This window comes from Solenopsis invicta, chromosome 9 (assembly GCF_016802725.1).
Source record: "Solenopsis invicta isolate M01_SB chromosome 9, UNIL_Sinv_3.0, whole genome shotgun sequence".
Taxonomy (NCBI): Eukaryota; Metazoa; Arthropoda; class Insecta; order Hymenoptera; family Formicidae; genus Solenopsis; species Solenopsis invicta.
Window position 1 is genome coordinate 1,558,252 of NC_052672.1, and position 25,002 is coordinate 1,583,253.

Below are 25,002 nucleotides of genomic sequence, written 5' to 3' on the forward strand. Positions count from 1 at the left end.
ATGCTAGTTACGGAGGTAACGCTCGTTTCCGGAGGTGACGCCTGTTCCCGGAGAAGACGCGCGTGCGATAGCAAAAGCCGCTAATTGCCTTTAGGGTAGAGTGGGCGATTCGGCCAGCCGGAGTTTCCGCCCGCTACCGGAGGTGACGCCCGTGCGAAAGGAACACGCCGCTACTCGACTTTACGGGAATGTGCGATTTGGACCAGCGAAGGTGAAGCACGTTACCTGAGGTGACGCCCGTGCAAAAGCAACACGACGTAAATTGTCATAACCGTAGAGAGTGCGATTTCGCCTGCCGGAGGTGACGCTTGATCCCGGAGGTGATGCCGTTACCCGGAGGAGACGCCCGTTCACGGAGGTAACGCACGTGTGAAAGCAACACGCCGCGACTCGACCTTACGGTAGAGACTGCGATTCGGCCCAAAGGAGGTGACTGCATCTAATGGAGGTAACGGCCAAAAAAACACGCCGCGACTCGAATTTACGGAAGAGTGCAATTTGACCCGCCGGAAGTTACGCCCGCTCCCGGAGGTGACGACCAAATCCAGGAAATGTCGCCCGTGCAAAAGCAACACGCCGCGATTCGACTTTAAGGTAGAGAGTGCGATTCGGCCCGCTGGAGGTGACGCCCGCTCTCAGAGGTGACGCCCGCTTTCAGAGGTGACGCCCGAACCCGGGGGTGAGGCCCGATCCCGAAAATGACGCCCGTGCGACACAATATTCCGCGACTCGACTATTCGGTTGAGAATGCGATTCGGCCCGAAAGAGGTGACTCCATCTAATGGAGGTCACGCCCGTGCCAAAAAAACACGCCGCGACTCGAATTGATGGAAGAGTGGTATTAGGCCCGGCGGAAGTAACGCCCGCTCCCGTAGATGACGCCCGCACCCAGAGGGAACGCCCGTTACCGGAGGTGAAACCCGTGAGAAAACAACACGCGGCGACTCAATTTTACGGTAGGTAGACGTTTGATTCGTACCGACGAAGGTGACGCCAGTTCCAGAGGTGACGCACTTGCTAAAGCAACACGCCGCGGATCGACCTTACGGTAGCGAGTTCAATTCGACCCGCCGGGTGGTGACGCCCGCTACTGAAGGTGAAGCCCGTGCCAAAGGAAACATGCAGCAAAGCGAATTTACGAAAGAGAGCAATTCGCCCACCCCCCCCCCCCCCCCCCCCGGGGGGGGACGACCACTTCCGAAGGTGACACCTGCACCCGGAGGTGTCGTCTGTCCCCGGAGGTGACGCCCGTCAGAAAGCAACACGCCGCTACTCGACTTTAGAGTAGAGAGTGTGATTGGGCACGCCGGAGGTGACGCCCGCTACCGAAGGTGTCGCCGTTGGGAATGCAAAACGCCGCGAGTCAACTTTACGGTACAGAGTGCCATTTGGCCCGCCGAAAGTGGCGCCTGCTCCCAGAAGTAACGTTTACACAAGGTGGTAACGCCCGTTCCCGGAGATGACGCCCGTGGGAAAGCAACACGCCGCCAATCGACTTTACGATTGAGTGTGCTATTCGGCGCGCCGGAAGTGACTCCTGCTACCGGAGATGACGCCCGTGCGTAAGCAACACGCCGCGACTCGACTTTATGGTCGAGAGTGCGATTCGGCCCGCCGGAGGTGACGCCTGCTACGTAGGTGAGGCCCATTCGAAACCAACACGCCGCAAATCGACTTGAAGGTAGAGATTGCAATTCGGCCCGCCGGAGGTGACGCCCGCTACCGTAGGTAACGCCCGTGTGAAAGCAACACGCCGAGAATCGAATTATGGTAGAAAATGCGATTTGCACCGCCGGAGGTGACGCCCGTTCCCGGAGGTGACGCCCGTGCGAAAGCAAGACGCCGGGACTCGACTATACGGACGAGAGTGCGACTACTTCCTCCGGAGAAGTCACAGGCTCCCGGAAGTGATTCCCGCAACCGAAGGTGACGCCCGTTCCCGGAGGTGACGCCCGTTCCCGAAAGTGACGACTGTGCTATAGCAACACGCCGCAATTCGACTTTACGTAAGAGAGTGCAATTTGGACCAGCGCAAGAAATGCCCGCTCCCAGAGATGACGCTCCCACCCGGACGTGACGCCTGTGCCCGGAGGTGACGCCTTCACCTGGAGCTGACGCCCGTTACCGGAGGTGACGCCCGTGCAAAAGCAACACGCCGATAATCGATTTTACGGTAGAGTGCGATTCGGCCCGCCGGTGGTGACGCCCGCAATCGGAGTTTACGCCTTGCGAAAGCAACACGCCGCGACTCGACTTTACGGTAGAGAGTTTGACTAGGCCCGTTGGAGATGCCGCTTGCTACCGGAGGTGCCGCCCGTGCGAAAGCAACACCCCACGATTTGACTTTATGGTAGAGAGTACGATCGGCCAGCCGGAGATGACGCCTGTGCGAAAGCAACACGCAGCGACACGACTTTAAAGTAGAGAGTGCGATTTGGCTTGCCGGAAGTGACGCGCGCTCCCGGAGGTAACGGCCGCACCCGGAGTTGACTCCCGCTCCCGGTGGTAACGCTCATGCAAAAGCTACACGCCGCGACTCGATTTTACGGTAGAGAATACAATTCTGACCACCGGAGGTGACGCCCGCTCCCGGAGGTGACGCCCGCACACGGAAGTTGCCCTCGTTCACGGAGGTGACGCCCGTTCCCAGAAGCGACGTCCGTGCGAAAGCAATACGCCGCAAATCGACTTTACGATTGAGTGTGCTATTTGGCCTGCAGGAAATGACGCCCGCTACCGGAGATGACGCCCGTGCAAAAGCAACACGCCGCATCTCAACTTTACGGTATAGAATGTAATTTGGCCTACCTGAGATGACGCCCGATCCCGAAGGTGACGCCCGTACTCGGAGGTAACGCCCGTGTGAGAGCAACACGCTACGATTCGACTTTACGGTTGAGAGTGCGATTCCACCCATCGGAGGTAACGCCCGCTACCGCAGCTCCCGCCCGTGCAAAAGCAACACCCTGCGACTCGTCTTTACGGAATAGAGTGCAATTTGGCCTGTCGGAGGTGACGCCCGTTCTCGGAGATGACGCCTGTACAAGAAGATGACAAACGTTCCCGTAGGTGACGCCCGCGCCAAAGCAACACGCCGCAACTCGACTTTACGGTAAAGAGTGCGATTAAGTCCACCGAAAAGTGACGCCCGCTCCCGGAGGTAACGCACGCACACGGAGATGCCGCCCGTTTCCGGAGGTGACGCCCGTTCCCGGAGGTGACGCCCGTGCAAAAACAACACGCGGCGAATCGACTTCACGGTAGAGAATATAATTCGGCCAACCGGAGTTAACGCCCACTACAAGAAGTGACGCCCGAGCGTAAGCAACACGCCGCGAATCTACTTTACGGTAGATACTACGATTCGCCCATATGAAAGGTGACGCCCGCTCCCGGAGGTGACGCCCGCACACGGAAATGACGCCCGTTTCCGGAGGTGACTCCCGTTCCCGGAGGTGACGCCCGTGCGAAAACAATACGCGGCGAATCGACTTTACGGTAGAGAGTGTGGATCCGCCAACCGGAGGTGACGCCCGTGCAAAAGCAACACGCCGCAAATCGACTTTACAGTAGAGTGGCTATTAGGTCTGCCGGAAATGACGCCCGCTACCGGAGATGACGCCCGTGCAAAAGCAACACGCCGCGAATCGGCTTTACAGTAGAGTGGCTATTTGGCCCGCCGGAAATGACGCCCGCTACCGGAGACGACGCCCGTGTAAAAGCAACACCCCGCTACTCGATTTTACAGTATAGACTGCGATTCGGACCGCCGGAGGTGACGCCCGCTCCCAGAGATGATGTCCACACCCGGAGGTAACGCACGCTCCCGGAGGTGACGACCGAACACGGAGGTAACGTCCGTTCCCGTAGGTGACGCCCGTTGAAAAGCAACACGCCGCTATTCGGTTTTACGGTATAGAGTACGAATCGGCCCGCCCGAGGTGTCGACGCTCCCGGGGTTGACGCCCACCCCAGAGAAGACGCACGTTCCCGGATGTGACGTCAGTGGGAATGCAACACGCCGCGACTTGACTTTACGGTAGAGAGTGCGATTGTCCTCGCTGGAGGTGACGCCCGATACCGGAGGTCACGCCCGTGCGAAAGCAGCACTCCGCGACTCAAATTTTCATTAGATAGTGCGATTCGGCTCGCGGAGGTAACGCCCGCTCCCTTAGGTGACTACCAAACACGGAGGTAACATCCGTTCGCGGAGGTGACGCCCATGCAAAAGCAACACGCCGCGATTCGACTTTACGGAAGAGAGTGCGATTCGGCCCGCCAGTGGTGAAGCCCGCTCTCGGAGGTGACGCCCGCACCCGGATGTGACTCCCGTTCCCGGAGGTGACGCCCGTTCTCGGAGGTGACACCCGGACGAAAGCAACACGTCGCGACTCGACTTTACGTTAGAGAGTGCGATTCGCCCCATCGGAAGTAACGCGCCGTCTCGGAGGTGACGCCCTTGTGAATTCAACTCGCCGTGACTCAGCTTTACGGTAGAGAGTGCCATTCGTCCCGCTGGAAATGATGCCCGCTACCGGAGGTGACGCACGCACCAAGAGGTTACACCCGTTCCCGGAGGTGACGCCCGATCAAAAGCAACACGCCGCTACTCGACTTTACGGTATAGAATGCGAATCGGCCCGCCCTAGGTGACGATGCTCCCGGTGCTGACGCCCGCCCCGGAGAGGACGTCCGTTTCCGGATGTGACGCCCGCGGGAAAGCAACACGCCGCTACTTGACTTTACGGTAGAGAGTGCGATTGTCCCCGCCGGAGGTGACGTCCGCCACCGGAGATCACGCCCGTGCAAAAGCATCACTCCGCGACTCAAATATGCAATAGAGAGTGCGATTTGGCACGCGGAGGTGACGCCCGCTCCCGGAGGTGACGACCGAACACGGAGGTAACGTCCGTTCCCGGAGGTGACGCCCATGCGAAAGCAACACGCTGCGATTCGTCTTTACGGTAGAGAGTGCGATTCGGACCGTCGGAGATGACGCCCGCCACTGGAGGTGACACCTGTAAGAAAACAACACGCTGCAACTCGACTTTACGGTAGAGAGTGCGATTCGGTCCGCTCGAGGTGACAACGCTCCCCGAGGTAACACCCGCACCCGGAGGGAAATCCCGTTCCCGGCGGTGACGCCCATTGGAAAGCAACACGCCGCAACTCGATTTTACGATAGAGATTGCGATTCGGCCCGGCGGAGGTGACCACCGCTACCGGAGGTTACAACCGCCGTCAAAATCTGGCCGGTTATCCGATTATAAATTTCATGCACCGTCACAAGTACTCTCGGCCGTGCAGCGACCACGCGTCCTCATGGAGAGATGCCACGAAAACAATCGCGGAAGCGCGCCGAATGCAAAAACGGCGACGACGGACACGAAAATGAACAGAGCTGTAGAGACTCTGACCACCAACTTGCCCGACGTCCAGGAGGCAACGGCGATGAGGACCAGCGACGCGCCATGCGAAACGAACCGTGAGAATATTGCGGAACCGTCCATGACACATACGGACTCACTGTAAATAAATAGCATTTAAGTTAAAGTTAATCGCTCAGCGGAAAGCCACCTTGTACATATCGACTATCAATTTGAATATTATTTACTTTTACATATTACATTTTATTTTAATTTTTTATTTTTTATTTTCTATTTTTTTATTTTTTTACAAGTTTATCACGACATAAAAGCGTCCGTTTTAGTATAAGATCTTAGATTTTATGTTGAGTATGTTTGCATGTGTGTATGAATCGCTAAACAATTTCATTTATTAGCTACGGAAACTTGCAACCAAGAAAAAGGTCGTTCGTAAATTTAATTACCAGCGATTTAATGAACCGCTGAGGGGGCGGTACCTTAGGACCCTTCCATGATTGCGATACGCAGAGTGGGAGGTGCGTTAAATCCGCGGGTCCACTTGCTTGGCGCTGCCGTTAGCAACGGCACTCGGGATTTCGACGACGAAGTGTACGGTCGGGACTGCGATCGCGGATGCATGGATTGCATCACGATTGCATCATCTCGCGCAAGAGATGAATAGAAGCGTACAACGAATACGTTCGCGAGTACCGCGAGTTTCGGGTACTTTTATTTTATTTTCTTTATTCCGCGACGCGTAAAGCAATCAGTCGCAAAGAGATTTATTTATACGAGGGACAACATCGACGCGACTATGCGAGGGAGACGCGCGATGATTACGAGTGAATGAGCGAGTACGAGTGTGCGTGTTTAAGACAACAGATAGTTTAAGACAACAGATTTGTGATCGACAAACTTGCAAAAATTAAGTAGACTCGTTACTTTATATAAAGTAAACATTTATTTCGCCCGTCACGCAAATTCTAATTTTATTACCGCCGCGCTTGTGAGAGTGACAGAGAGAAGAGACAGGGCAGTCGAAGGAAAGAGAGAAACAGCACGAGGAAAAATCATCGAGCCGTTGGTGCTGCCGATGCGACGCCAAGCTGGAGGAGGTATTTCGCAGCAACGGCGACACGAGCAGACACCCGCTACCTGAGCGATCCGGTTTTGACACACTGAGACGCGCAAACAAGTAAAGGAGAAAATCGTGACGCAGTAAAGCCGGGAATCGCGATTCATAATGACCTTCCCATTTATATGGTTAAAATGGGTGGCGACCGCTAGGGATATTAACATAAATACATAAAAAAACTCGTGATTTCCGGGAATGCCCGGCGATTTTCATCATTGTCCGGCTACAGTGATAATACGCACGGTCATTTCTTGTACAAATGCAGATCCTACAATCTCATTGCAACAGTACGACCCCCTTTTTTTCCTACCCCGCGAATGGCAACCGTGACAATTGTTGTTCACAAGAAAATACACTATAAAATATGATTTAGGAAAAATTTACGAGCATTCCCATACCCTATTATTATAACAAAATCCCAAAATACACTGTTTAACAAATTTTACAAATTTCAGAAAAGTAAAAAGTGCGCAAAAAGAAATGCTACGGTGTTAAAACTACAATTAAACGACGCGAAAGATGATTACCGTCAATTAAATTTTAAAATCACGCAAAAATTCCAAAAAAAGTGGTAAAAACCGAATTTTAAAAATTAATTGAAAAATTTAAAAAAGTCTGGAAAACGCTTTAAATCATTTATAAAAGTGACTGAAACTGTAGTATTAAAAATAACATTTACAAAAATATTCGATTTATATGGAAATTCCACGTAGAAACAGAGATTTCGCGAATTTTAAAATTGATAAAAATTTATACCGACAAAATTTTCAAACATTTTCAAAATAAACTCAGTGAAGTGAATAGTGCAGCGTAAAAACCAAAAATATTTTTCCCTAAAATGAATCCCTGCTCGAAATTTTCAAAATCAATAAAACTTAGAAAAATTTTGACAAAAAATTTTACAAAAATTTAATTACGACACTATAATTAGCACAAACCGCTAGATCTCAACTAGACAAGTCTAATGACCCTAAACATATGTCCAAAAATTCATTAAATTCGAAAAATAGAATTTTAAAAATAAAATGCAAAATTTGCAAAATCTGCAAATTCAAACCAGACGTGATATAAAGACATTGGCATTCAATATTACAATTTTAGCAACCATAGTAGTAATTATCGTACTGCTGACAATAATATTAATGCAGAAATATAATAATATATGAAATGATAAAATGCGAATACAAAATCACAAATAATGCATGCTAATATTAATATAGACCATGATAATTGAATTTACCATTTGCTAATATACCATTTATTAATGATTTCATATGTGTGTAACTGAAATTATAAATAATTTCTGTATGACTACTAATACAAATGACCAACATTAATTATAAATACAATTAAAACTCTAACGTTGCAGATGATTTTGATAAAAAGTATTGCTAGTTGCAGCACTTCCAAAGAACATATAAAATCATTTATGCAAATTAAGCAATAGATCAATTGTAATGTCTAGAAAATCAGAGATTGTAAAATTACATACATTATAAAGTACATTAAAAAAAGCGAAGCCGTAAACAGCTAAAAAAATAGTTAACTTAATTAAGAAGTATACTGATATTATATAAAAACACAATAAAAGAAATAAAAGCTGCGTATACGCAGCTCACAGCGCGAAAACAGAAATTGTTTACACACAGATAATATAAGATACATGTACTAACGTTTAATATCTTACAGCAAGAGTAACAATACTTTGGAGAATGTTATTGTACATTTCTAGAGGTGCACAAGCCCATGAAAATATATAATATTATGAAAAAATACTTGTTATTAGAAATTCACATTTTCAGCCGTCAATTCACATAAGTGTCAAAAATAGACAAGCATATTTCTCAAAAAGTAACATTCCCAACACATACAGATTTTTATTCTAGCCACTTTCATTACCACTAAGACTAGAGAAGAAAACAACAATTAACTTAATACAAAGCATATTATTATTTAACAAACTTACAAAGACTCAGTTTTGAATTTAATGACCGACGAATGTCACATGTCAAAAATAGACAAGCAATTTTCTCAGTAATTAACATTCCCAGTATATACACACTTTTATTCTAACATCATTAGCAGTAAAACTAGAAAATAAAACAATAATTAAAACAATACAAAGCGTATTATGATTTTAAAAAGAAAAAAGACTCAATGTTGTACTTAGTGATCGACGAGTGTTACACATCAGAAATAGACAAGCAGTTTTCTTAATAACCCTTATTAGATTTTAAAATCACGCAAAAAGACATTCAAACTTTTAAACAAGATTTATTAGTACTGAACCTAGAACAAAAACGTTAGTAGAGCCACTCCAAATTTTAAATCAAGTAATTCAACTTTATACCACATAGAATTTATTTCACCGACGAATATCAAAAAATTCTGATACTAAACATATTAGACAGAGAAAATTAACACACAACCAAGGTTCACAACTAATAGAAACGTACATTAAGATCACAAAGAAACAATAAACTAGATAAATAACAATTTACATACCTACATATACATATTGTTGTATCCAATACGAAAAAAACCAATATACCAATACCCTATATCCAATATTATAATATAATATTCATATATATAATCCAGTTAACATTATCATATTAAGTAATATACTATCATATAAATAATTAACAAAATTAGAATTAAACATTTAATAAAAATAAAAGTAAAATTGAGACTCATATATGACAAATAAATATAATAAGTATTTAGATTAAGAAAATCATTAGTTTAATTCAAGTCGACACAGATATAGTTATATTTTCTTAATTATTTCTAAACATCAATTAAACTCTATATACTATAACTATCTCTTTATACTCTAACTTCAAATTTTGTGTGAATGAAATCTGGTACCAGTGAATGTAAAACTTTCCAATCTTACTAAAGCTTACTAAACTTTATTAAACTTTACTATACTATATCTTATTAATTCAACTATATCTAAATAACATCCAAAGTCGGCAAAATTCATATTTTATTTCTGTTTATTATTTTACAAATTTCAATAACAATTAATAACATATACATATATATTACAAATTAAATAACACAATACCTTATACCTATATTTATTTCATTTATGATATATATATATATATATATATATATATAAAACCATTACCAAAATTAATCCTATACAATATTTTAATCCTAAATAAAATAAAGAAAATCCCAAAAACAATTTAATGTGTGTTTTACTATAGATATAAGAATTTAAACATTTTATTTACATATACATTATAATAACTATATATCATATATATTATGTACACACATACTAATCAATATTAACCATTACAGATATCAATAGATAACTATATTTAGATTACATAATTGATAAATTAGCTCAAGTTAAGATGAAAAATGAAATATAAAGGACGATTAGTAGTCAAAGAATATTGCATTACCAACGGACAAATACCCAATTATACAAGCCAAACAGAGACACAACCGGATGAGAATTTGATAAACATCCAACATCAAGTTCCCGGAACATTAAGTTGTATTGCTAAAGCAGTTAAAGTAAAACATATAGGAACAAATTTCCGACATTATAGTAAAAACAACAAATATTACTGTACTATTACCAAAACATATTCAGTATTTGAAGAAATAATTATGCTAATAAATTATCTCACGGTAAGAGCAAACGCAACTGGAAAAGCAGCTATTGCCTTCCTCAAAGACAACAACAACATACTTAGATACCAATACGTACAAGCACAAGTTAATACAAATACGCAAGGAGTTTAATTCGAAGAAAAGGACTAAATTTTGCTATTACAAACACGTGTAATTTGTCTATACGTAGATTGGCGCGAGCGATTCTAAATAAGACGCGCGTGAACAAAACTGATTGCGATAGCACACGATAGCAACAGTCTCGAATAATTCCTAAAATATACTCAGTAAAACTTAACAAAATATCTAACGGTAAAGACGGTAAAGATAAAGAGGGCGTGGAGACACGCAACTCGAAACGTAGAAAACCCGGAGAGGAATCGAGTCAAAACAACGATGACCCTTTCAATCAACAAAATAAAAATATCGACAACATATTCATTTCACATGACGATAGACGGTAGGAATACCCAGTAGATCAATAGAAACTAGATTAAATGCTAGATTAGAAGCGCTGGATAGAAAATTAGAACAAACATTAAACGACTTTATGAGTAGAGTCATGATTCAATTCCAAGCGATGAAAAATAGCCTTAAAGAAAATAATTCAAAATACAACGCATTAGAAGCAAACATACCAAAAATACAAGACAAAAATTCAGATATTAGGCGCGAAAATAATACTTCCAGCGCACCAAACACAAAAGCGAGTAATACTATAATACAAACTGACGAAAAGTCAAATGATAAACGCGAACGAACTTACGTAAACGTCTTTTCAGCCATTGATGAGATCAGAAATTTAAAACCATCAACCAATTCGCTAGGTCAATTAACGTTAACGCCGCAAATCGAATCGTCAGACCCAACGATACCCCAGGGACTTAGATTACCGCGAGGGGGATGGGCAACAAAACCGTTCGGAAACTTAAAATTTTACGGATCTAAAGACAAAGACAATGTAGTTATCTTTATTAGAGAATTCAGAAAGAAGGCGAAACACGAATATATTAGCGAGGAGGAACAATTACATTAGCTAGAAGATATCGTTCATGACGACGCAAAGTCATGGTTGAGACTCAATCATCCTAATTCTATCAATGAAGCTAAAAAAATATTTAAAAAAAAATTTTGGAATCCGGAAATACAGACCGAATTTAGACGAAAATTATTCAACAAACGCTACATACCTAACAGAGGCAAAACTATGTCTCAATACGCGATTGATATGATCAAATAGGCAAATATGTTAGACCAGCCAATAACAAATGACCTATTCACACGATAAAAGATCATTTTCCTGACGATGTAACGCAGAAGATAAGACCCACGACAATTACATATCTTAAAGAATTTATACAATTATTAGATAACATTCAAAATGCACGTAAACCACGAAACATAGAAATCAAACAATCAAATAATAACAATAGAAATATAAACAATTTGAACAAAGAAGCGATACCTAAAAGATATGAAAGATACAATTCGCGAGATAGATACAATAGCTTTAATTCATATAAGCTAAATATTCAAATAGATATAGAAACAAATCAAACGAGAGGCAGAGCAGAACTAGAATTAGAGAAAGAAATAATTCGAGATATAACGATAATAGGTACAACAATAAAAATAGGTACGACAGATCACAACCTAGAGATAAACAAAACAGTAATTATAAGAATTTAAACAAACCCAAATCAATCAAACCGTGAGCACTACCGATGATACTCCGATGAAAAACGCGAATACGATGCGAACGCGCGTACGCGTAACAAAATTAATGACGAAGGAACACGAGCGCGGAGAGACGATAGCAATTATAGAAAAGGGGTAATAATTACTGAAATAATAAGCGATGAGAAAAAAAAGATAAAAAAAAAGTAAATGATAAATCCAATAATAACAAACGCGATAGAAGTAACTCACCAAAAGTCAGAAAAAACGTATCAGCCATTGCGATAACTGAATAATCCCATAAAATTGAAACCGCTAGTTCAGAAGAATACTTCAACGCGGAGGATATTAATAACGACAAGAAAATAAATGCGATTAATATAAACATAAAACCATACGAATATATATTAAAAAAAAAAAAAAACAGACACGCGTGAAAACAAATATATTGACACAACTAAACGTATAAACTTAATACGGATTGAAGAAAACATTAACACTAGGATATTTGAAAATAGTAAAATTAAAAAATATAAATCACAAAAACATAGTTTAGAACCAAACAAAATAGAGTTAACAGATTCAATTATATTCGAGAACCCCAAATATAAAAATAATTTAACTGAAGCACACACACCCGACAATATAACCTATAAACAGTCAATACGAGAAATGTTAACACCGCGACAGGTAAATCAAATAACATCAAACTGTGAAACAAACTCGACGATAAGAATCGATAACAAAAATAAATTAGGGAATATAAACGCATCAAAAAACGTACAAAATTGTCAAGTCGCGAACGACAAAACTAAAATAAAATTAGTAAATTCAGGCGCAAACAAACCCAAAACCTATGCAGAAGCATTGATAAGCGTGAAGAAAAGTAATGTAAACCTAAAATGGCGTAAAAACGAGACAACGCAAAATAACATAGACTCAAGAAAGATCCAAATACTAACACTCAAAGATTTTAACAAGTAGCTAAACCGCGTGAAGATAAAAATAAAAACAAAAATCGTGAAGCAACTAGAACGGAAACTAAATTAGCAGACGTGAAGAAATTAGAATCACGCCGTTCGAAAAATAAATCCGATAAGAATTACGATTACACGGTGATTAAATCATCCGAATAACACGCGACATAAAAATACATATCTAGCGAAAACGTTAAACGCGTTAAATTTGTTAATACTAACGATAACGAAGGTAAAACAATGTATATTAAGAGTAGAACAAACGCGATAACGCCAAATAGGCGTGAAGAAATAAAGAATTTAAACTTAATAACAACAAAAAACAAGCAACAAAACAAATCAATATTCAAAAAACAAACAGAAATAATTAAAAAAGAGTTAAAATGCGTTAAACGAAACAAAGCTAAATACGCAAAAAAACAAGAAAAAATAGAACGCAAGGAAATACTCAAAGCAATTAAAAAAGCAAACGCGATATGGGATCGTATACCCATAGATAAAAAAAAAAACTAGAGAAATAAGGTTTCACGAATCAACCAAAAGCAGAAAATCAAGTATAGCGCATAGGAAAAACTGGGCAGAAAATCTGTACCAGAGACACTTGCGACAAGATAGATTAGAAAAATATAAAATCGATAGTATAGAAAAGAAAATTAAAAAAGAAAAATCCGCGATAGAAACAGAAAGCAAACTAAAACCGATAGCATTAGACATTAACGGGAAACAATACGAGTACGTAAACGAACCGACGCGCAAAACACGGAAAAACATGTCGGAAGTAGTAATGGACACTTACGCAACTGAAACGTTAAATAAAACAAAAAAGACTGAAAAAATTTACACAATAAGACACCAAGAGATGCTTGACGATCTAAAGGAATCCTTCCTCGAGGATCAAAATAAAACAGCTGAAGAACTTATGACGCCAACAATAAAATTAGAATTTAAATATTGCGTGGTCGACACACTAATAGACACAGACGCAAAAATATCAGCGATAACAAAAGAATTATACGACGAGTTATCAGCATCGAACGAGGTATTAGATATTTACCCATAAGAAAATTTATTCTAAGAGGAACTTTCTCCGAGAAAGAAGATATCATAGCGAATAAGGCTAGAATAGCATTTAGATACAAGAATAACACCTTCGAACACAAGTATTTCATAGTACAAAGAATGGCGTACAAAACCGTGTTAGGTATAGATTTTCTAACAAAATACAAAATGATAATAAAATGCGACGGTAATACGCAAATCGAATTTGAATCGAATATCGACGACATACCTAAGATTATGAACGCGATTACTATAGATGAGGCAGAATTAAAATTACAGGAAGTATTCCGAGAAAACGCGAAAATTTTCAGTGACAAGTTAAGACGCGCAAACCATTACAAACACAAAATAAAAGTAAAGAGTAACGCACCTTTTAAGAAAAAGACATACCCGATACCTGAAAAAAAAAGAAGTAACTAGACAAACAGAAGAAATGGAAGACCAAGGCGTTATAAGTAAACGACCGACGCAATTCGTTAATCTGATGACGGTAGTAGCGAAGAAAAACGGTAAACTTAGATTATGCCTAGACGCACGCGAGGTAAATAAAATAATGATCGATGATTACACCCAGCCACCGACGATCGAGGAGGTGTTTCGAAGAATGGGAGGCGCGGAATATTATACTAATATCGACATTAAAACCGCGTTTTGGCAGATAGAACTTACGGAAAAATCAAAACAATATACCGGTTTCTTGTTTAACGGTCAGACTTACGTTTTTAACAGAATGCCATTTAGCATCAAAACCGCAGAAGCATTGTTTACGAGAGCAATGACAAAAGCATTAGGAACGAAAGCCGCAGATTTTATGATAGTATACTTAGACGATATACTGATAGCGTCAAAAACATTAGACGAACATATTGAACACATACGTTATGTATTAGAGAAATTAAGAGAAGTAATTTCAAAGTTAATCGTGAAAAATGCGAATTCGCCAAAAAAGAGATAAAATTCTTAGGCCACACGTTCAATGAAATTCAGGCAGAAATCAATGAAGACACTAGAGCAGCAATTAAAAATATACCCAGACCCAAAAATAAACGTGAGATTTAAGTTTTTTTAGGTTTAGTCAATTGGGATAGGAGATTCATTAAAGATATAGCTAGGTTAACAAAACCGCTAGAGGAGTTATTAATGAAAAATAAAAAATTTATTTGGACGGACAAACATCAAAATGCATTCATTGATATAAAACAGGCTTTCAACGAAGCACCGGCATTATTCTTAATTAGGCCAGGATACAAATTCGGTATTCAAATGGACGCAGCCAGAAGTGGATTAGGCGCGAGATTGTACCAATATCGTGACGACGAGGACAGAAAGTTTACCATAGCTTACGCGAGTAGATCTCTGAAAGGCGCGGAACTAAATTATACGATAACAGAACCCGAATGTCTAGCGCTGGTATGGGCACTAAAAAAATGGCACACACTTCTTCTCGGATGGAAAGTAAAGGTGCATACTGATCACAAAGCGTTGACCTTTCTCAACACATGTGTGCGTAACAATTCGAGAATCGCACGCTGGTACGCATTTCTTCAGGAGTTCGACTTACAATTAGAGATAATTCACATCCCGGGAAAGAACAATACCATAGCGGACACATTATCGAGAAACACAGGTTCGAGACACACGAACGACGACAAACGATACATAGCGCTGATAGAAAATCACAGAGACGGTATAAACACTCAAGACTGGATAGAAATTATAACTGACGCGCAGCGAGCGCAACAACCAATGGTAGACATGGCAAACGATCCCCAAGTAAGAAACGTCTATTGAAGAGGTGGCATCATTAGAACGTACGATCGTGTTAATGACAAACGCATAGAAAAAATATTTTTACTTTATAGCGTGAGTTGGAAAATTTTAAAAAAAGCTCATAAATTATTAGTGCATTTTGGCACAGCCAAATTAATTGCCTTCTCCAAGAGATATTTCTTTGGTAGAAACTTAGGCCGTATATATAGAGACGTGGTGGCATCGTGCAGAACATGCCACGCAACCAAATATTATACTAGACCGACGACAGGCTTAGAATACTACGAATTACCAAATAAACCGTGAAAAGCGATATCAGTAGATATATTCGGACCCTTGCTACAAGCAAAAGAAGAATACAAATACGTACTAGTAATAATGGATAAGTTTTCGAAACATGTCAAGCTATATCCCATGATCAGACAAACATTAGAGACAATTAAGAGAGCGATGCGTAGATACTTTGAAGAAGTAAACGTACCCGAAAAAATGGTTACGGATAACGCGGGACAATTCAAATCATCTTTATGGCACAAATTTGCCGAGGAATATGGCATTAGTACAGCCACAACTACATCCTACAATCTGCAAAGCAACCCCGTTGAGCGCGTAATGCGTGAATTAGGTAGAATCACAAGCACATACGCAAGTCAAAACCATACGAGTTGGATAGGCATTATACCGCAAGCGGAACGTGTCATAAACGCCACGACACATTCTAGTACGGGATACAGTCCAAACGAGTTGTATTACAATGAACAAGGTCACTTAGATTTACTCGAAACGTTAATTCCGGAGGAATAAGACAAAATAGATGCGCGAGAAAGACTAAGAGACGCTAGAAACAGGTTAGATTCCAGCGCGCGTAAGAGAAAAAAGCAAGCGGACAAACATAGGATAGCAAACGAATATAGACCGGGAGATTTGGTTTGGTTGAGACTACACCTTTTATCGGATGCAGGTAAAAGAACGACAAAAAAGATACATCTCGTACACAAGGGCTCCAGATCGTGCAGGTTTTACGCAAAATCGCGTATTTGCTAGGATACAGCGACGGTAGATTCAAAGGAGCTGTTGCGTATACATTTTGTTTTACAAGTTTATTTTTCGAAATGAGAGGAATCGAACGGGTTTCATGACCGACTCGTTCATTCCTGATAGTACATGTTAAGGCATGCACGGACGGTTAGGCTCTCCGCGCTTTGCATCCGCCCGCGCGCCTACAAACGGACAGTCGCCGAGCCAAAGGGATGACCAATCAGAATGCGGCTGCCAGGACGAGTACGCAATTTGCTGGAAGGAAAGGAGTGGGATCATCGCAACCCCGAAAGGATATATATATCGATTGCTTATGGATCAAGATCTCTCTTTTTCCTTTCATTCTCGGGTTCGACTGGCTAGCGGCTGTTCGTTGGAACATCAGCAATACACAACAAATCATAACCCCGAGAGTGCGTCGCGTTATACTTCTAGATAGTGAATAAGTGTCCTCTCGATAAACACGCGAAGACGTGCATCGATCAAAATTACGAGATCGTGCAAAGAAGCGGTAAAGTACCGAACATTTTGGTGCCTCCTGTGAGGTCTCTTCCCTGGTTTGCGAAGAAGGTGTCATCCGGAGCAGAGGCCGTATATTCCATACGAAACGAAGGGTGCGCTACGAAGTCAACCAACGGCGTTCCCAGCGAGAGGCTCTTTGCATCACAAGGACAAGCTTGCCGAGAACAACGAAACAGGTCGATCAGGAAAGTACAAGTTAATTTAATTCGATACGAATTGCATAACGATGGCCACTAGAGTTAAAATACTAGAACAAAAACGAAGGACTCTAAAGGCACAGCTTACGAGTCTCGCGAATGCCCTCGATAAAAACAAATACGATAACGCGACATTAAAATTGCGCATTGCCCGTTTAACGGAACTATATCACGCGTATGAAGAGTTCAATGCTGAACTCGTGGTGTTAGATCCGGACGATGAACACCAAGCGGAATTCATGGATATCAATGAAAGATTTTTTACTCTCGCGGGCAAAATCGATAATATTCTGTACGGAACGAATGCCTCGTCGAATAGTAGCGGCTTGACGAACGAAGACACTTGTAGATCCAATACAGCAGCCGCACCGGCGGTTCAAAGAAGGCGCATAAAATTGCCAGATGCCCCGATGCCTTCGTTCAATGGAAAATTCGAACAATGGCTTTCTTTTAAGAACGCGTTCGTTAATTTAATCGGGTCGCAATCCGATTTATCGGATCTAGACAAACTTCACTACTTGACGACCGCATTAAAAGGCGAGGCGGCCAATAAAATCAAGATTTTTGCGAACGATAAAATAGACTATGCTACTGCATGGAATTTTCTAGAATGATCATATGAGGTAAAGCGCATATTAATAGTACGGCATCTCGCGTCTATAGTCAACCTTCCGGTGTTAGACAAAGAGAATACGAGCGGTTTAATGAAACTCGCGGATGATGCTCAACAGCATCTTGCAGCGTTAAAGTCTTTAGGGGTCACAGTCGGTTCTGAAATGGTAGTATATCTTTTAGAGAGTAAATTGCCGAGACACACGATGGACAAGTGGGAAGCGTTAATTGAGAAAGATGAATTTCCCACACTCGAGCAAATGTGTGATTTTTTATATAGGACAGCGGTTTGCGCGTCGAGACGCGAGAAACCGAGATTATGCGAATCCGAACGAAACAAGGATGCACCCCCGGCGAAAAAGGCACGAGTATCTCCCTCAACTCGGGCGTTCGTAGTAAACGCGTCGCGTAACTGCATCGTGTGCAAGGATAAGAAACATCCACTTTATCTTTGTCATAAATTTAAGCAAATGTCTGTGCCGGATCGCATCGAGACGGTAAAAAATGCAAAAATTTGTTTTAACTGTCTACGATTTCATAAAGGAATACCGTGTAAATTCTCTAATTGTACAGTTTGCAAACGACGTCACAACACACTTTTACATCTTGAAAAACTGACAGATAAATCGGATGGTACTAACACTGAAGTTTCTCAATCAAAGTGACTAGATAATTCGATCGGCAGTCAAGAAGCGAGTCTCGCGACGATATCATATTTCTCACCACAGTTGTTAACAAGCGCGATGACGTATGTCCAAGGTTCCGACGGGCGCAAGCTTAAGGGCCGAGCATTGCTAGACACGTGTGCCACGGCTAATTTTATTACCGAAACTTTCGTCAAACGTTTAGGCGTACCGATAATTAAACATTCGGCCACAATCGGTGCGATTGACAATGCCAGCACCGTGTCGAGAGGCATAGCACAAATTATCATCCATTCGATATACGATGAATACAGTAAATCGTTGACCTGCTTAATAGTACCTACGATTGCGGATTTGATACCCGCCGAAACGTTTTCGCGCGACTCATTTAGAATTCCGCAAAATATCAGGCTAGCCGATCCAGAGTTTCACATTCCACGAGGAATTGATTTGTTAGTCGGATCCGGAACAACGCTATCGTTATTTTCCGTCGGACAAATTAATTTATCAAACAAACATCACGATCTATATCTACAAAAGACGCGACTCGGTTGGATAGTCACTGGAAGTCCGTCCGCGCTGAACTCTTCGAAATCCCCGACATGTCACTTAACGAGCTTAGAACGGCAATTAACCAAATTTTGGGAAATCGAGGAGATAACGACGGACAAACCGATGTCGGAAGAAGACGCGCGATGCGAAGCGCATTTTTCAGAGACTGTATCTCGCGATAACAACGGGCGTTACGTGGTACGATTGCCATTTCGCAAGGATAACGTGCGTCTGGGCGATTCACGGGCCCTTGCTCTTAAACGATTGTTATCCCTAGAACGAAGATTCAATATAAATGAATCATTTAAAACCGGATATGTTAGGGCGATCGAGGAATATATGGCGCTAGGATACATATCTCGAGTAGAAAATCCCGGCAGCGACGGCTATTACATGCCTCACCACGCAGTGGTAAAGGAAACCAGTACTACCACTAAAATTAGAATCGTGTTCGACGCATCCGCAAAAATTAGCGAAGGAATATCATTGAATTCCTTGCTAATAACAGGGCCCACTATTCAAGACAAGCTGTTCATGCATTTGATTCGTTTCCGTACTTATAATTACGTTCTTACAGCCGACATTGAAAAAATGTATTGTCAGGTGCAATTACACGAAAACGACCGATGCTATCAGAGAATACTATGGCGCGTAAACAAAGAGATCGAGACCTTTCAATTTAATACTCTTGCTTTCGGTGTCGCCTCATCCCCCTTCTTAGCAATACGCGCGATTCACCAATTAGCAGATGACGAACATCATATCTATCCTCGAGCTGCGGCAATTCTCAAGCGGCATTTATACGTAGACGATCTGTTGACAGGCGCGGACACTATCGAACAAGCGCGAATGATTAAAGATGAAGTGATCGCGCTATTGAACCGCGGCGGATTCGTCATAAGACAGTTCGTCTAACGACGAACGAGTCGTTAATGATCTGACTACTAATGCACTGCACGCGAATTTCATATTGAATATTGATCGTTCCTTAAAAACGTTAGGAATAACGTGGAAAGCGCGCGAGGACAAGATATGCTATTCGGCACACTCCATTGAAATACCGGGAAGACTAACGAAACGGAACATTCTATCGAAAATCGCGAAAATATTTGACCCAATGGGCTTGCTGGGCCCCGTGGTCTTATACGCGAAGAAACTAATGCAGGACATGTGGAAATGTAAGCTTCAGTGGGACGAATCCGTCCCGCAGGATTTACATACCGCATGGACGGAATTCGCTCAACAGCTGGCGTCGATAAATCAAGTTTCCTTCGATCGCAGGTTATTCGCGGAGGGTTGCCGTGATATTCAGATACACGGATTTTGCGATGCCAGCAATGTCGGTTACGGGGCCTGTCTTTACGCACGATCGACAGGGGAAAGCGGAGAAACGACGATTAAATTAATTTGTGCAAAATCGCGAGTAGCACCGTTAAAAACTATAACGATCCCTCGACTAGAGCTGAGTGGCGCATTGTTACTCGCGCGATTGTATATCGAAGCGAGTGGTGCGTTGAGCATCATACCTAGTAGAGTCATATTTTGGTGTGATTCAACAATCATATTACACTGGTTGAAAACGTCACCTCACTTATTAAAACCCTACGTAGCAAATCGAGTCGCGGAAATCCAAGAAATTACCGGTCCGTGCGAATGGCGGCACGTAGGATCGCAAGACAATCCCGCCGACGCAATCTCTAGAGGGCAATTACCACACTGCTTTTTGCAAAATAAAATGTGGTTTGAAGGACCTTCGTGGTTGAATCGAGAAGGAGAATGGCCGTATTTAGTGACGCAATCCATAAAGATACCTGAGTTAAAGCGAAGCGCATGTATGATAATTAAGCACAATGATTTTGAAATATTACTGAAATACGCGTCATACTCTAAATTGCTTCGCGTTATAGCATACTGTTGTCGATGGCGGCCCGGTAATAGACACATTGACACACTAAAAACAACAGAATTAAACGAGGCCGAGACGCGAGTTTTGAGGCTCCTCCAATCTACGCAATTTTCAAACGAAATCAAACTGCTTAGAGAAAATAAGCAATTGCCAAGTAACAGCAAAATTGTCAATTTGAACCCTTTTTTAGATAATGACGGGCTAATCCGAGTAGGAGGGCGGTTACGATTGTCACATTTAACATTCTCACAAAAACATCCAGTTTTATTGCCTAGTCGACATAATTTAGTTGATAGCATTATTCGCGAAATCCACACGAGACAACATCATACGGGAATTCAGACTACACTATATAACCTTAGACAAAAATTCTGGCTGCTTGACGGTAAAAACCAAGTGCGAAAGGTCGTGCGGGCATGCACGCGTTGCTTCCGTTTCAGTGCTAGTACAACCGAATATAAAATGGGAAATCTCCCTACGGTGCGCGTGCGTGGGGCAACACCTTTCGCGAACACGGGCATAGATTTCTGCGGTCCTTTCTTCATTAAAGAAAGGAAACATCGCAATAGAACGAAACTTAAGGTATACGTGTGCGTATTTATATGCATGACAATTAAAGCTGTTCATCTCGAGCTCGTGAGCGATTTGTCCTCCGATGGATTTCTCGCGGCATTAAGAAGATTTATAGCAAGACGAGGGATGCCGGAACATCTTTATTCCGATAATGGAACCAATTTCGTCGGAGCTAACAATCAATTGAAAGAAATGTACGCGCTTTTTAATTCCGAACCTCATCAAATTCTCGTAAATCAGTTCGCAAGCCAGCATCGTATAGTTTGGCATTTTATACCGCCCGCCGCGCCACATTTTGGTGGATTGTGGGAGTCGACGGTGAAGCTCTTCAAGCATCACGTCAAACGCGTTGTAGGAGACTCTTTGTTCACCTTTGAAGAGTTAAATACGTTTATAACCGAAGTCGAGGGCAACTTCTCAACTCTAGGCCAATTACGACACTTTCTTCTGATCCGAATGACTTTTTGGCATTGACGCCGGCTCACTATCTTCTCGGCAAGCCATTAACAGCACTTCCAGAGGGTAACGTTAGCTCTATTCCAGTAAATCGATTGTCTGCATGGCAACACATTGCAAAGGTCCGACAAGATTTTTGGGCCCGTTGGCATCTGGAATATCTTAACGAGCTTCAAAAACGCAGTAAATGGTTCAAAGACGGACCAAAACTTGAGGCCGGAACAATTGTACTCATAAAAAATAAAGGACTGCCGTGCACACAATGGGCGCTAGGCAAAATCACAGCCTTACATCCTGGTGATGATGGAGTCGCACGGGTCGCCACCATAAAAACGACAAATGGAGAATTAAAACGCTCCACTAGACTGCTCTGTCCATTGCCGGTCGAATAACGACAAAAGGGAAACTACATAAAATCACAAGTCTCTCACAATGGCGATTACAATGGCCGTGACTCAAACGATTCGATCTAAGCGTTGTCACGGACCCGTAACACGTGACTCAGACGATTCGTTCTAGGCGTTGTCACGGACACGTAACACGTGGCCCAGGCGAATAGCCCAAGGCGTTGCCACCATTAAAAATATGCCAGATTTTGGCAAGCAAGAAAAACACACCCACACGTTGACACGTCATGTCGTGGCTCAGGCCGGCGGCCTAGGCGTTGCCGCGACCTACCAGCAAATGTTGCGATTTAGACGAATAGCCTTAGGCGTCGCCATTGGCATACAAAAATATTGATCACGAGTACTCGATACGAACACATAAAAATAAATGAAATCTCATGCGACTAATTATAACGACTCTCTTAGAATCTCATGCGACTAATTATACCGATTCTCTTAGAATCTCATGCGACTAATTATAACGATTTTCTCTTAGAATCTCATGCGACTAATTATAACGATTCTCTTAGAATCTTATGCGACTAATTGTAACGATTTTCTCAAACCCCATGCGACTAATTGTAACTCTAGGTTATCATGCGTTTTGATCGGTGCCCTCTCAACGGGGGGAAGATGTTGCGTATACATTTTGCTTTACAAGTTTATTTTTCGAAATGAGAGGAATCGAACGGGTTTCATGACCGACTCGTTTATTCCTGATAGTACATGTTAAGGCATGCACGGACGGTTAGGCTATCCGCGTCTTTGCATCCGCCCGCGCGCCTACAAACGGACAGTCGCCGAGCCAAAGGGATGACCAATCAGAATGCGGCTGCCAGGACGAGTACGCAATTTGCTGGAAGGAAAGGAGTGGGATCATCGCAACCCCGAAAGGATATATATATCGATTGCTTATGGATCAAGATCTCTCTATTTCCTTTCATTCTCGGGTTCGACTGGCTAGCGGCTGTTCGTTGGAACATCAGCAATACACAACAAATCATAACCCCGAGAGTGCGTCGCGTTATACTTTTAGATAGTGAATAAGTGTCCTCTCGACAAACACGCAAAGACGTGCATCGATCAAAATTACGAGATCGTGCAAAGAAGCGGTAAAGTACCGAACAGGAGCGTACAACACGTGAATGCTTAGACCGCATAGAGCAGCTAGACTAAAAACCGAAAATGATGATGACTCATCACAGGATGAGAACTTCCCGACAACCGAGGAGGAAGAGCGATTCGAGCGCGAACGTAACGTAGAACGTGAATTGGAATCGGATAGAGAAAATAATAACCATAATAGTGTCGAAGAACGTGACGTAATGCACATAAGGCTTAACTCGAAAGATGAAGTCACAGTGTCATTACCCAATACAGAATCAGTGACGGATAGTTTAAGCGATAGAGAAAGCGAATGCGAGGGGGAAGATCCGGAAAGCGATTCAAAAAGCGAATCCCACGATAATATTAATAGCGATAGAAAGGTAGAATCAAAAGATGAACCGAGTGACGACAAAAGTACGATTAGTGACATGCCGAGTAGAGATTACGACAAACAAACAGATAATAATTGCGAAAATAACTACGATGACGATTATATAGATGATTACGATAACAACACAAACTTAATATACTATCAATGTGATAACCGTGAAAATTATACCAAATACAATAAAAAATATAACAAACGCGAAACTTCTAATAACAACAATGATTTGACTCAAACTTCGAGCGACAGTGAAAATAGCGCTAAAAAATACGTAAATTCATTCACGAACAACAAAAATCAAAACTACAATAATAATAAACAATTAATATCGTTCGACGATGACAAGTATGACGAATACGAGTCAAATAAGAGTTTAGTAATCTACGGTAATAATAAACATACCGCGAATAGACAGATAGAAAGATTATACGACAATCACAATCAAGCAATACCATGGAAAAGAATAAAATTAACGGAGAACGAAATTGAAGATACGTGTCAATTCGGTAACGTAACGCGTGGCGTAAAGCTACCAAACGTAATCTTGCAGACGGAGGAACTCATTATACGTTCGAAAGATCCGCGAGAATCAACATGATGAAACTCGAAGTAATGACTAACGACAAACTTCGCAATGACAATAGTGATAAAAAATACAATGCGCGAAATAAAGTAACAACACAATCAAATAGCAAATTTAAAAAACTAGACAACATCAAAATTATAAAAGAAAATTTAACAGAACCAAAATTAACAGACACGCGCAATAATAAAACAGCACTAAAACTTGAAATCAGTAAAATATACTTAAGTAACAAGAAAAAGATAGCATTAATAACGCGATTAAATAACAAAACCGTACAGGGAGATAACAAAATAATCGATCAAATAAATAAAATGAATAAAATGTTCGATAAATTAAGGCAAAAACATAAACGCGAACAAGAAGAGCGCGAAAAAAGACAAAGTAACGAGAGAAACATCCAAATTAAAATAGACAA

At 42.1% G+C, this 25,002-nt stretch overlaps 6 protein-coding genes across 6 annotated transcripts; all 6 read left to right on the forward strand.

The window, feature by feature from the left end:
- The first annotated feature begins 16,001 nt into the window (after positions 1-16,001).
- Positions 16,002-16,427, forward strand: LOC113005320. Its single transcript, XM_026140760.1, has one exon. The coding sequence runs from the start codon at positions 16,002-16,004 to the stop codon at positions 16,425-16,427; it is 426 nt and encodes a 141-aa protein (XP_025996545.1).
- A 982-nt stretch (positions 16,428-17,409) lies between these two features.
- LOC120358683 lies at positions 17,410-17,994 on the forward strand. The gene has a single exon (XM_039453715.1). The coding sequence runs from the start codon at positions 17,410-17,412 to the stop codon at positions 17,992-17,994; it is 585 nt and encodes a 194-aa protein (XP_039309649.1).
- A 90-nt stretch (positions 17,995-18,084) lies between these two features.
- Positions 18,085-18,657, forward strand: LOC113004034. The gene has a single exon (XM_026136014.2). The coding sequence runs from the start codon at positions 18,085-18,087 to the stop codon at positions 18,655-18,657; it is 573 nt and encodes a 190-aa protein (XP_025991799.2).
- A 78-nt stretch (positions 18,658-18,735) lies between these two features.
- On the forward strand, positions 18,736-20,103 carry LOC120358684. Its single transcript, XM_039453716.1, has one exon. It carries the CDS (start codon positions 18,736-18,738, stop codon positions 20,101-20,103), a length of 1,368 nt encoding a protein of 455 aa, XP_039309650.1.
- A 202-nt stretch (positions 20,104-20,305) lies between these two features.
- On the forward strand, positions 20,306-22,864 carry LOC105203552. The gene is made up of 3 exons (XM_011172362.3): positions 20,306-22,047; positions 22,095-22,506; positions 22,643-22,864. Exons 1-3 carry the CDS (start codon positions 20,306-20,308, stop codon positions 22,862-22,864), a joined length of 2,376 nt encoding a protein of 791 aa, XP_011170664.3.
- Positions 22,865-23,654: 790 nt separating this feature from the next.
- On the forward strand, positions 23,655-24,599 carry LOC105198171 (homeobox protein 2-like). Its single transcript, XM_011164821.1, has one exon. It carries the CDS (start codon positions 23,655-23,657, stop codon positions 24,597-24,599), a length of 945 nt encoding a protein of 314 aa, XP_011163123.1.
- Positions 24,600-25,002: the final 403 nt, after the last annotated feature.

What these genes read in the sequence shown, in the direction of transcription:
- LOC105198171 (XM_011164821.1), top strand. Translation starts at nt 23,655, where the DNA reads ATGCTTAGACCGCATAGAGCAGCTAGACTAAAAACCGAAAATGATGAT.
- LOC120358683 (XM_039453715.1), top strand. Translation starts at nt 17,410, where the DNA reads ATGGCCACTAGAGTTAAAATACTAGAACAAAAACGAAGGACTCTAAAG.
- LOC113004034 (XM_026136014.2), top strand. Translation starts at nt 18,085, where the DNA reads ATGAAACTCGCGGATGATGCTCAACAGCATCTTGCAGCGTTAAAGTCT.
- LOC113005320 (XM_026140760.1), top strand. Translation starts at nt 16,002, where the DNA reads ATGGATAAGTTTTCGAAACATGTCAAGCTATATCCCATGATCAGACAA.
- LOC105203552 (XM_011172362.3), top strand. Translation starts at nt 20,306, where the DNA reads ATGGGCTTGCTGGGCCCCGTGGTCTTATACGCGAAGAAACTAATGCAG. An exon ending in TCTTTGTTCACCTTTGAAGA is followed by an intron (nt 22,048 to 22,094) that starts GTTAAATACGTT and finishes TCTCAACTCTAG; the next exon opens with GCCAATTACGACACTTTCTT. An exon ending in GACTGCTCTGTCCATTGCCG is followed by an intron (nt 22,507 to 22,642) that starts GTCGAATAACGA and finishes GATTCGTTCTAG; the next exon opens with GCGTTGTCACGGACACGTAA.
- LOC120358684 (XM_039453716.1), top strand. Translation starts at nt 18,736, where the DNA reads ATGACGTATGTCCAAGGTTCCGACGGGCGCAAGCTTAAGGGCCGAGCA.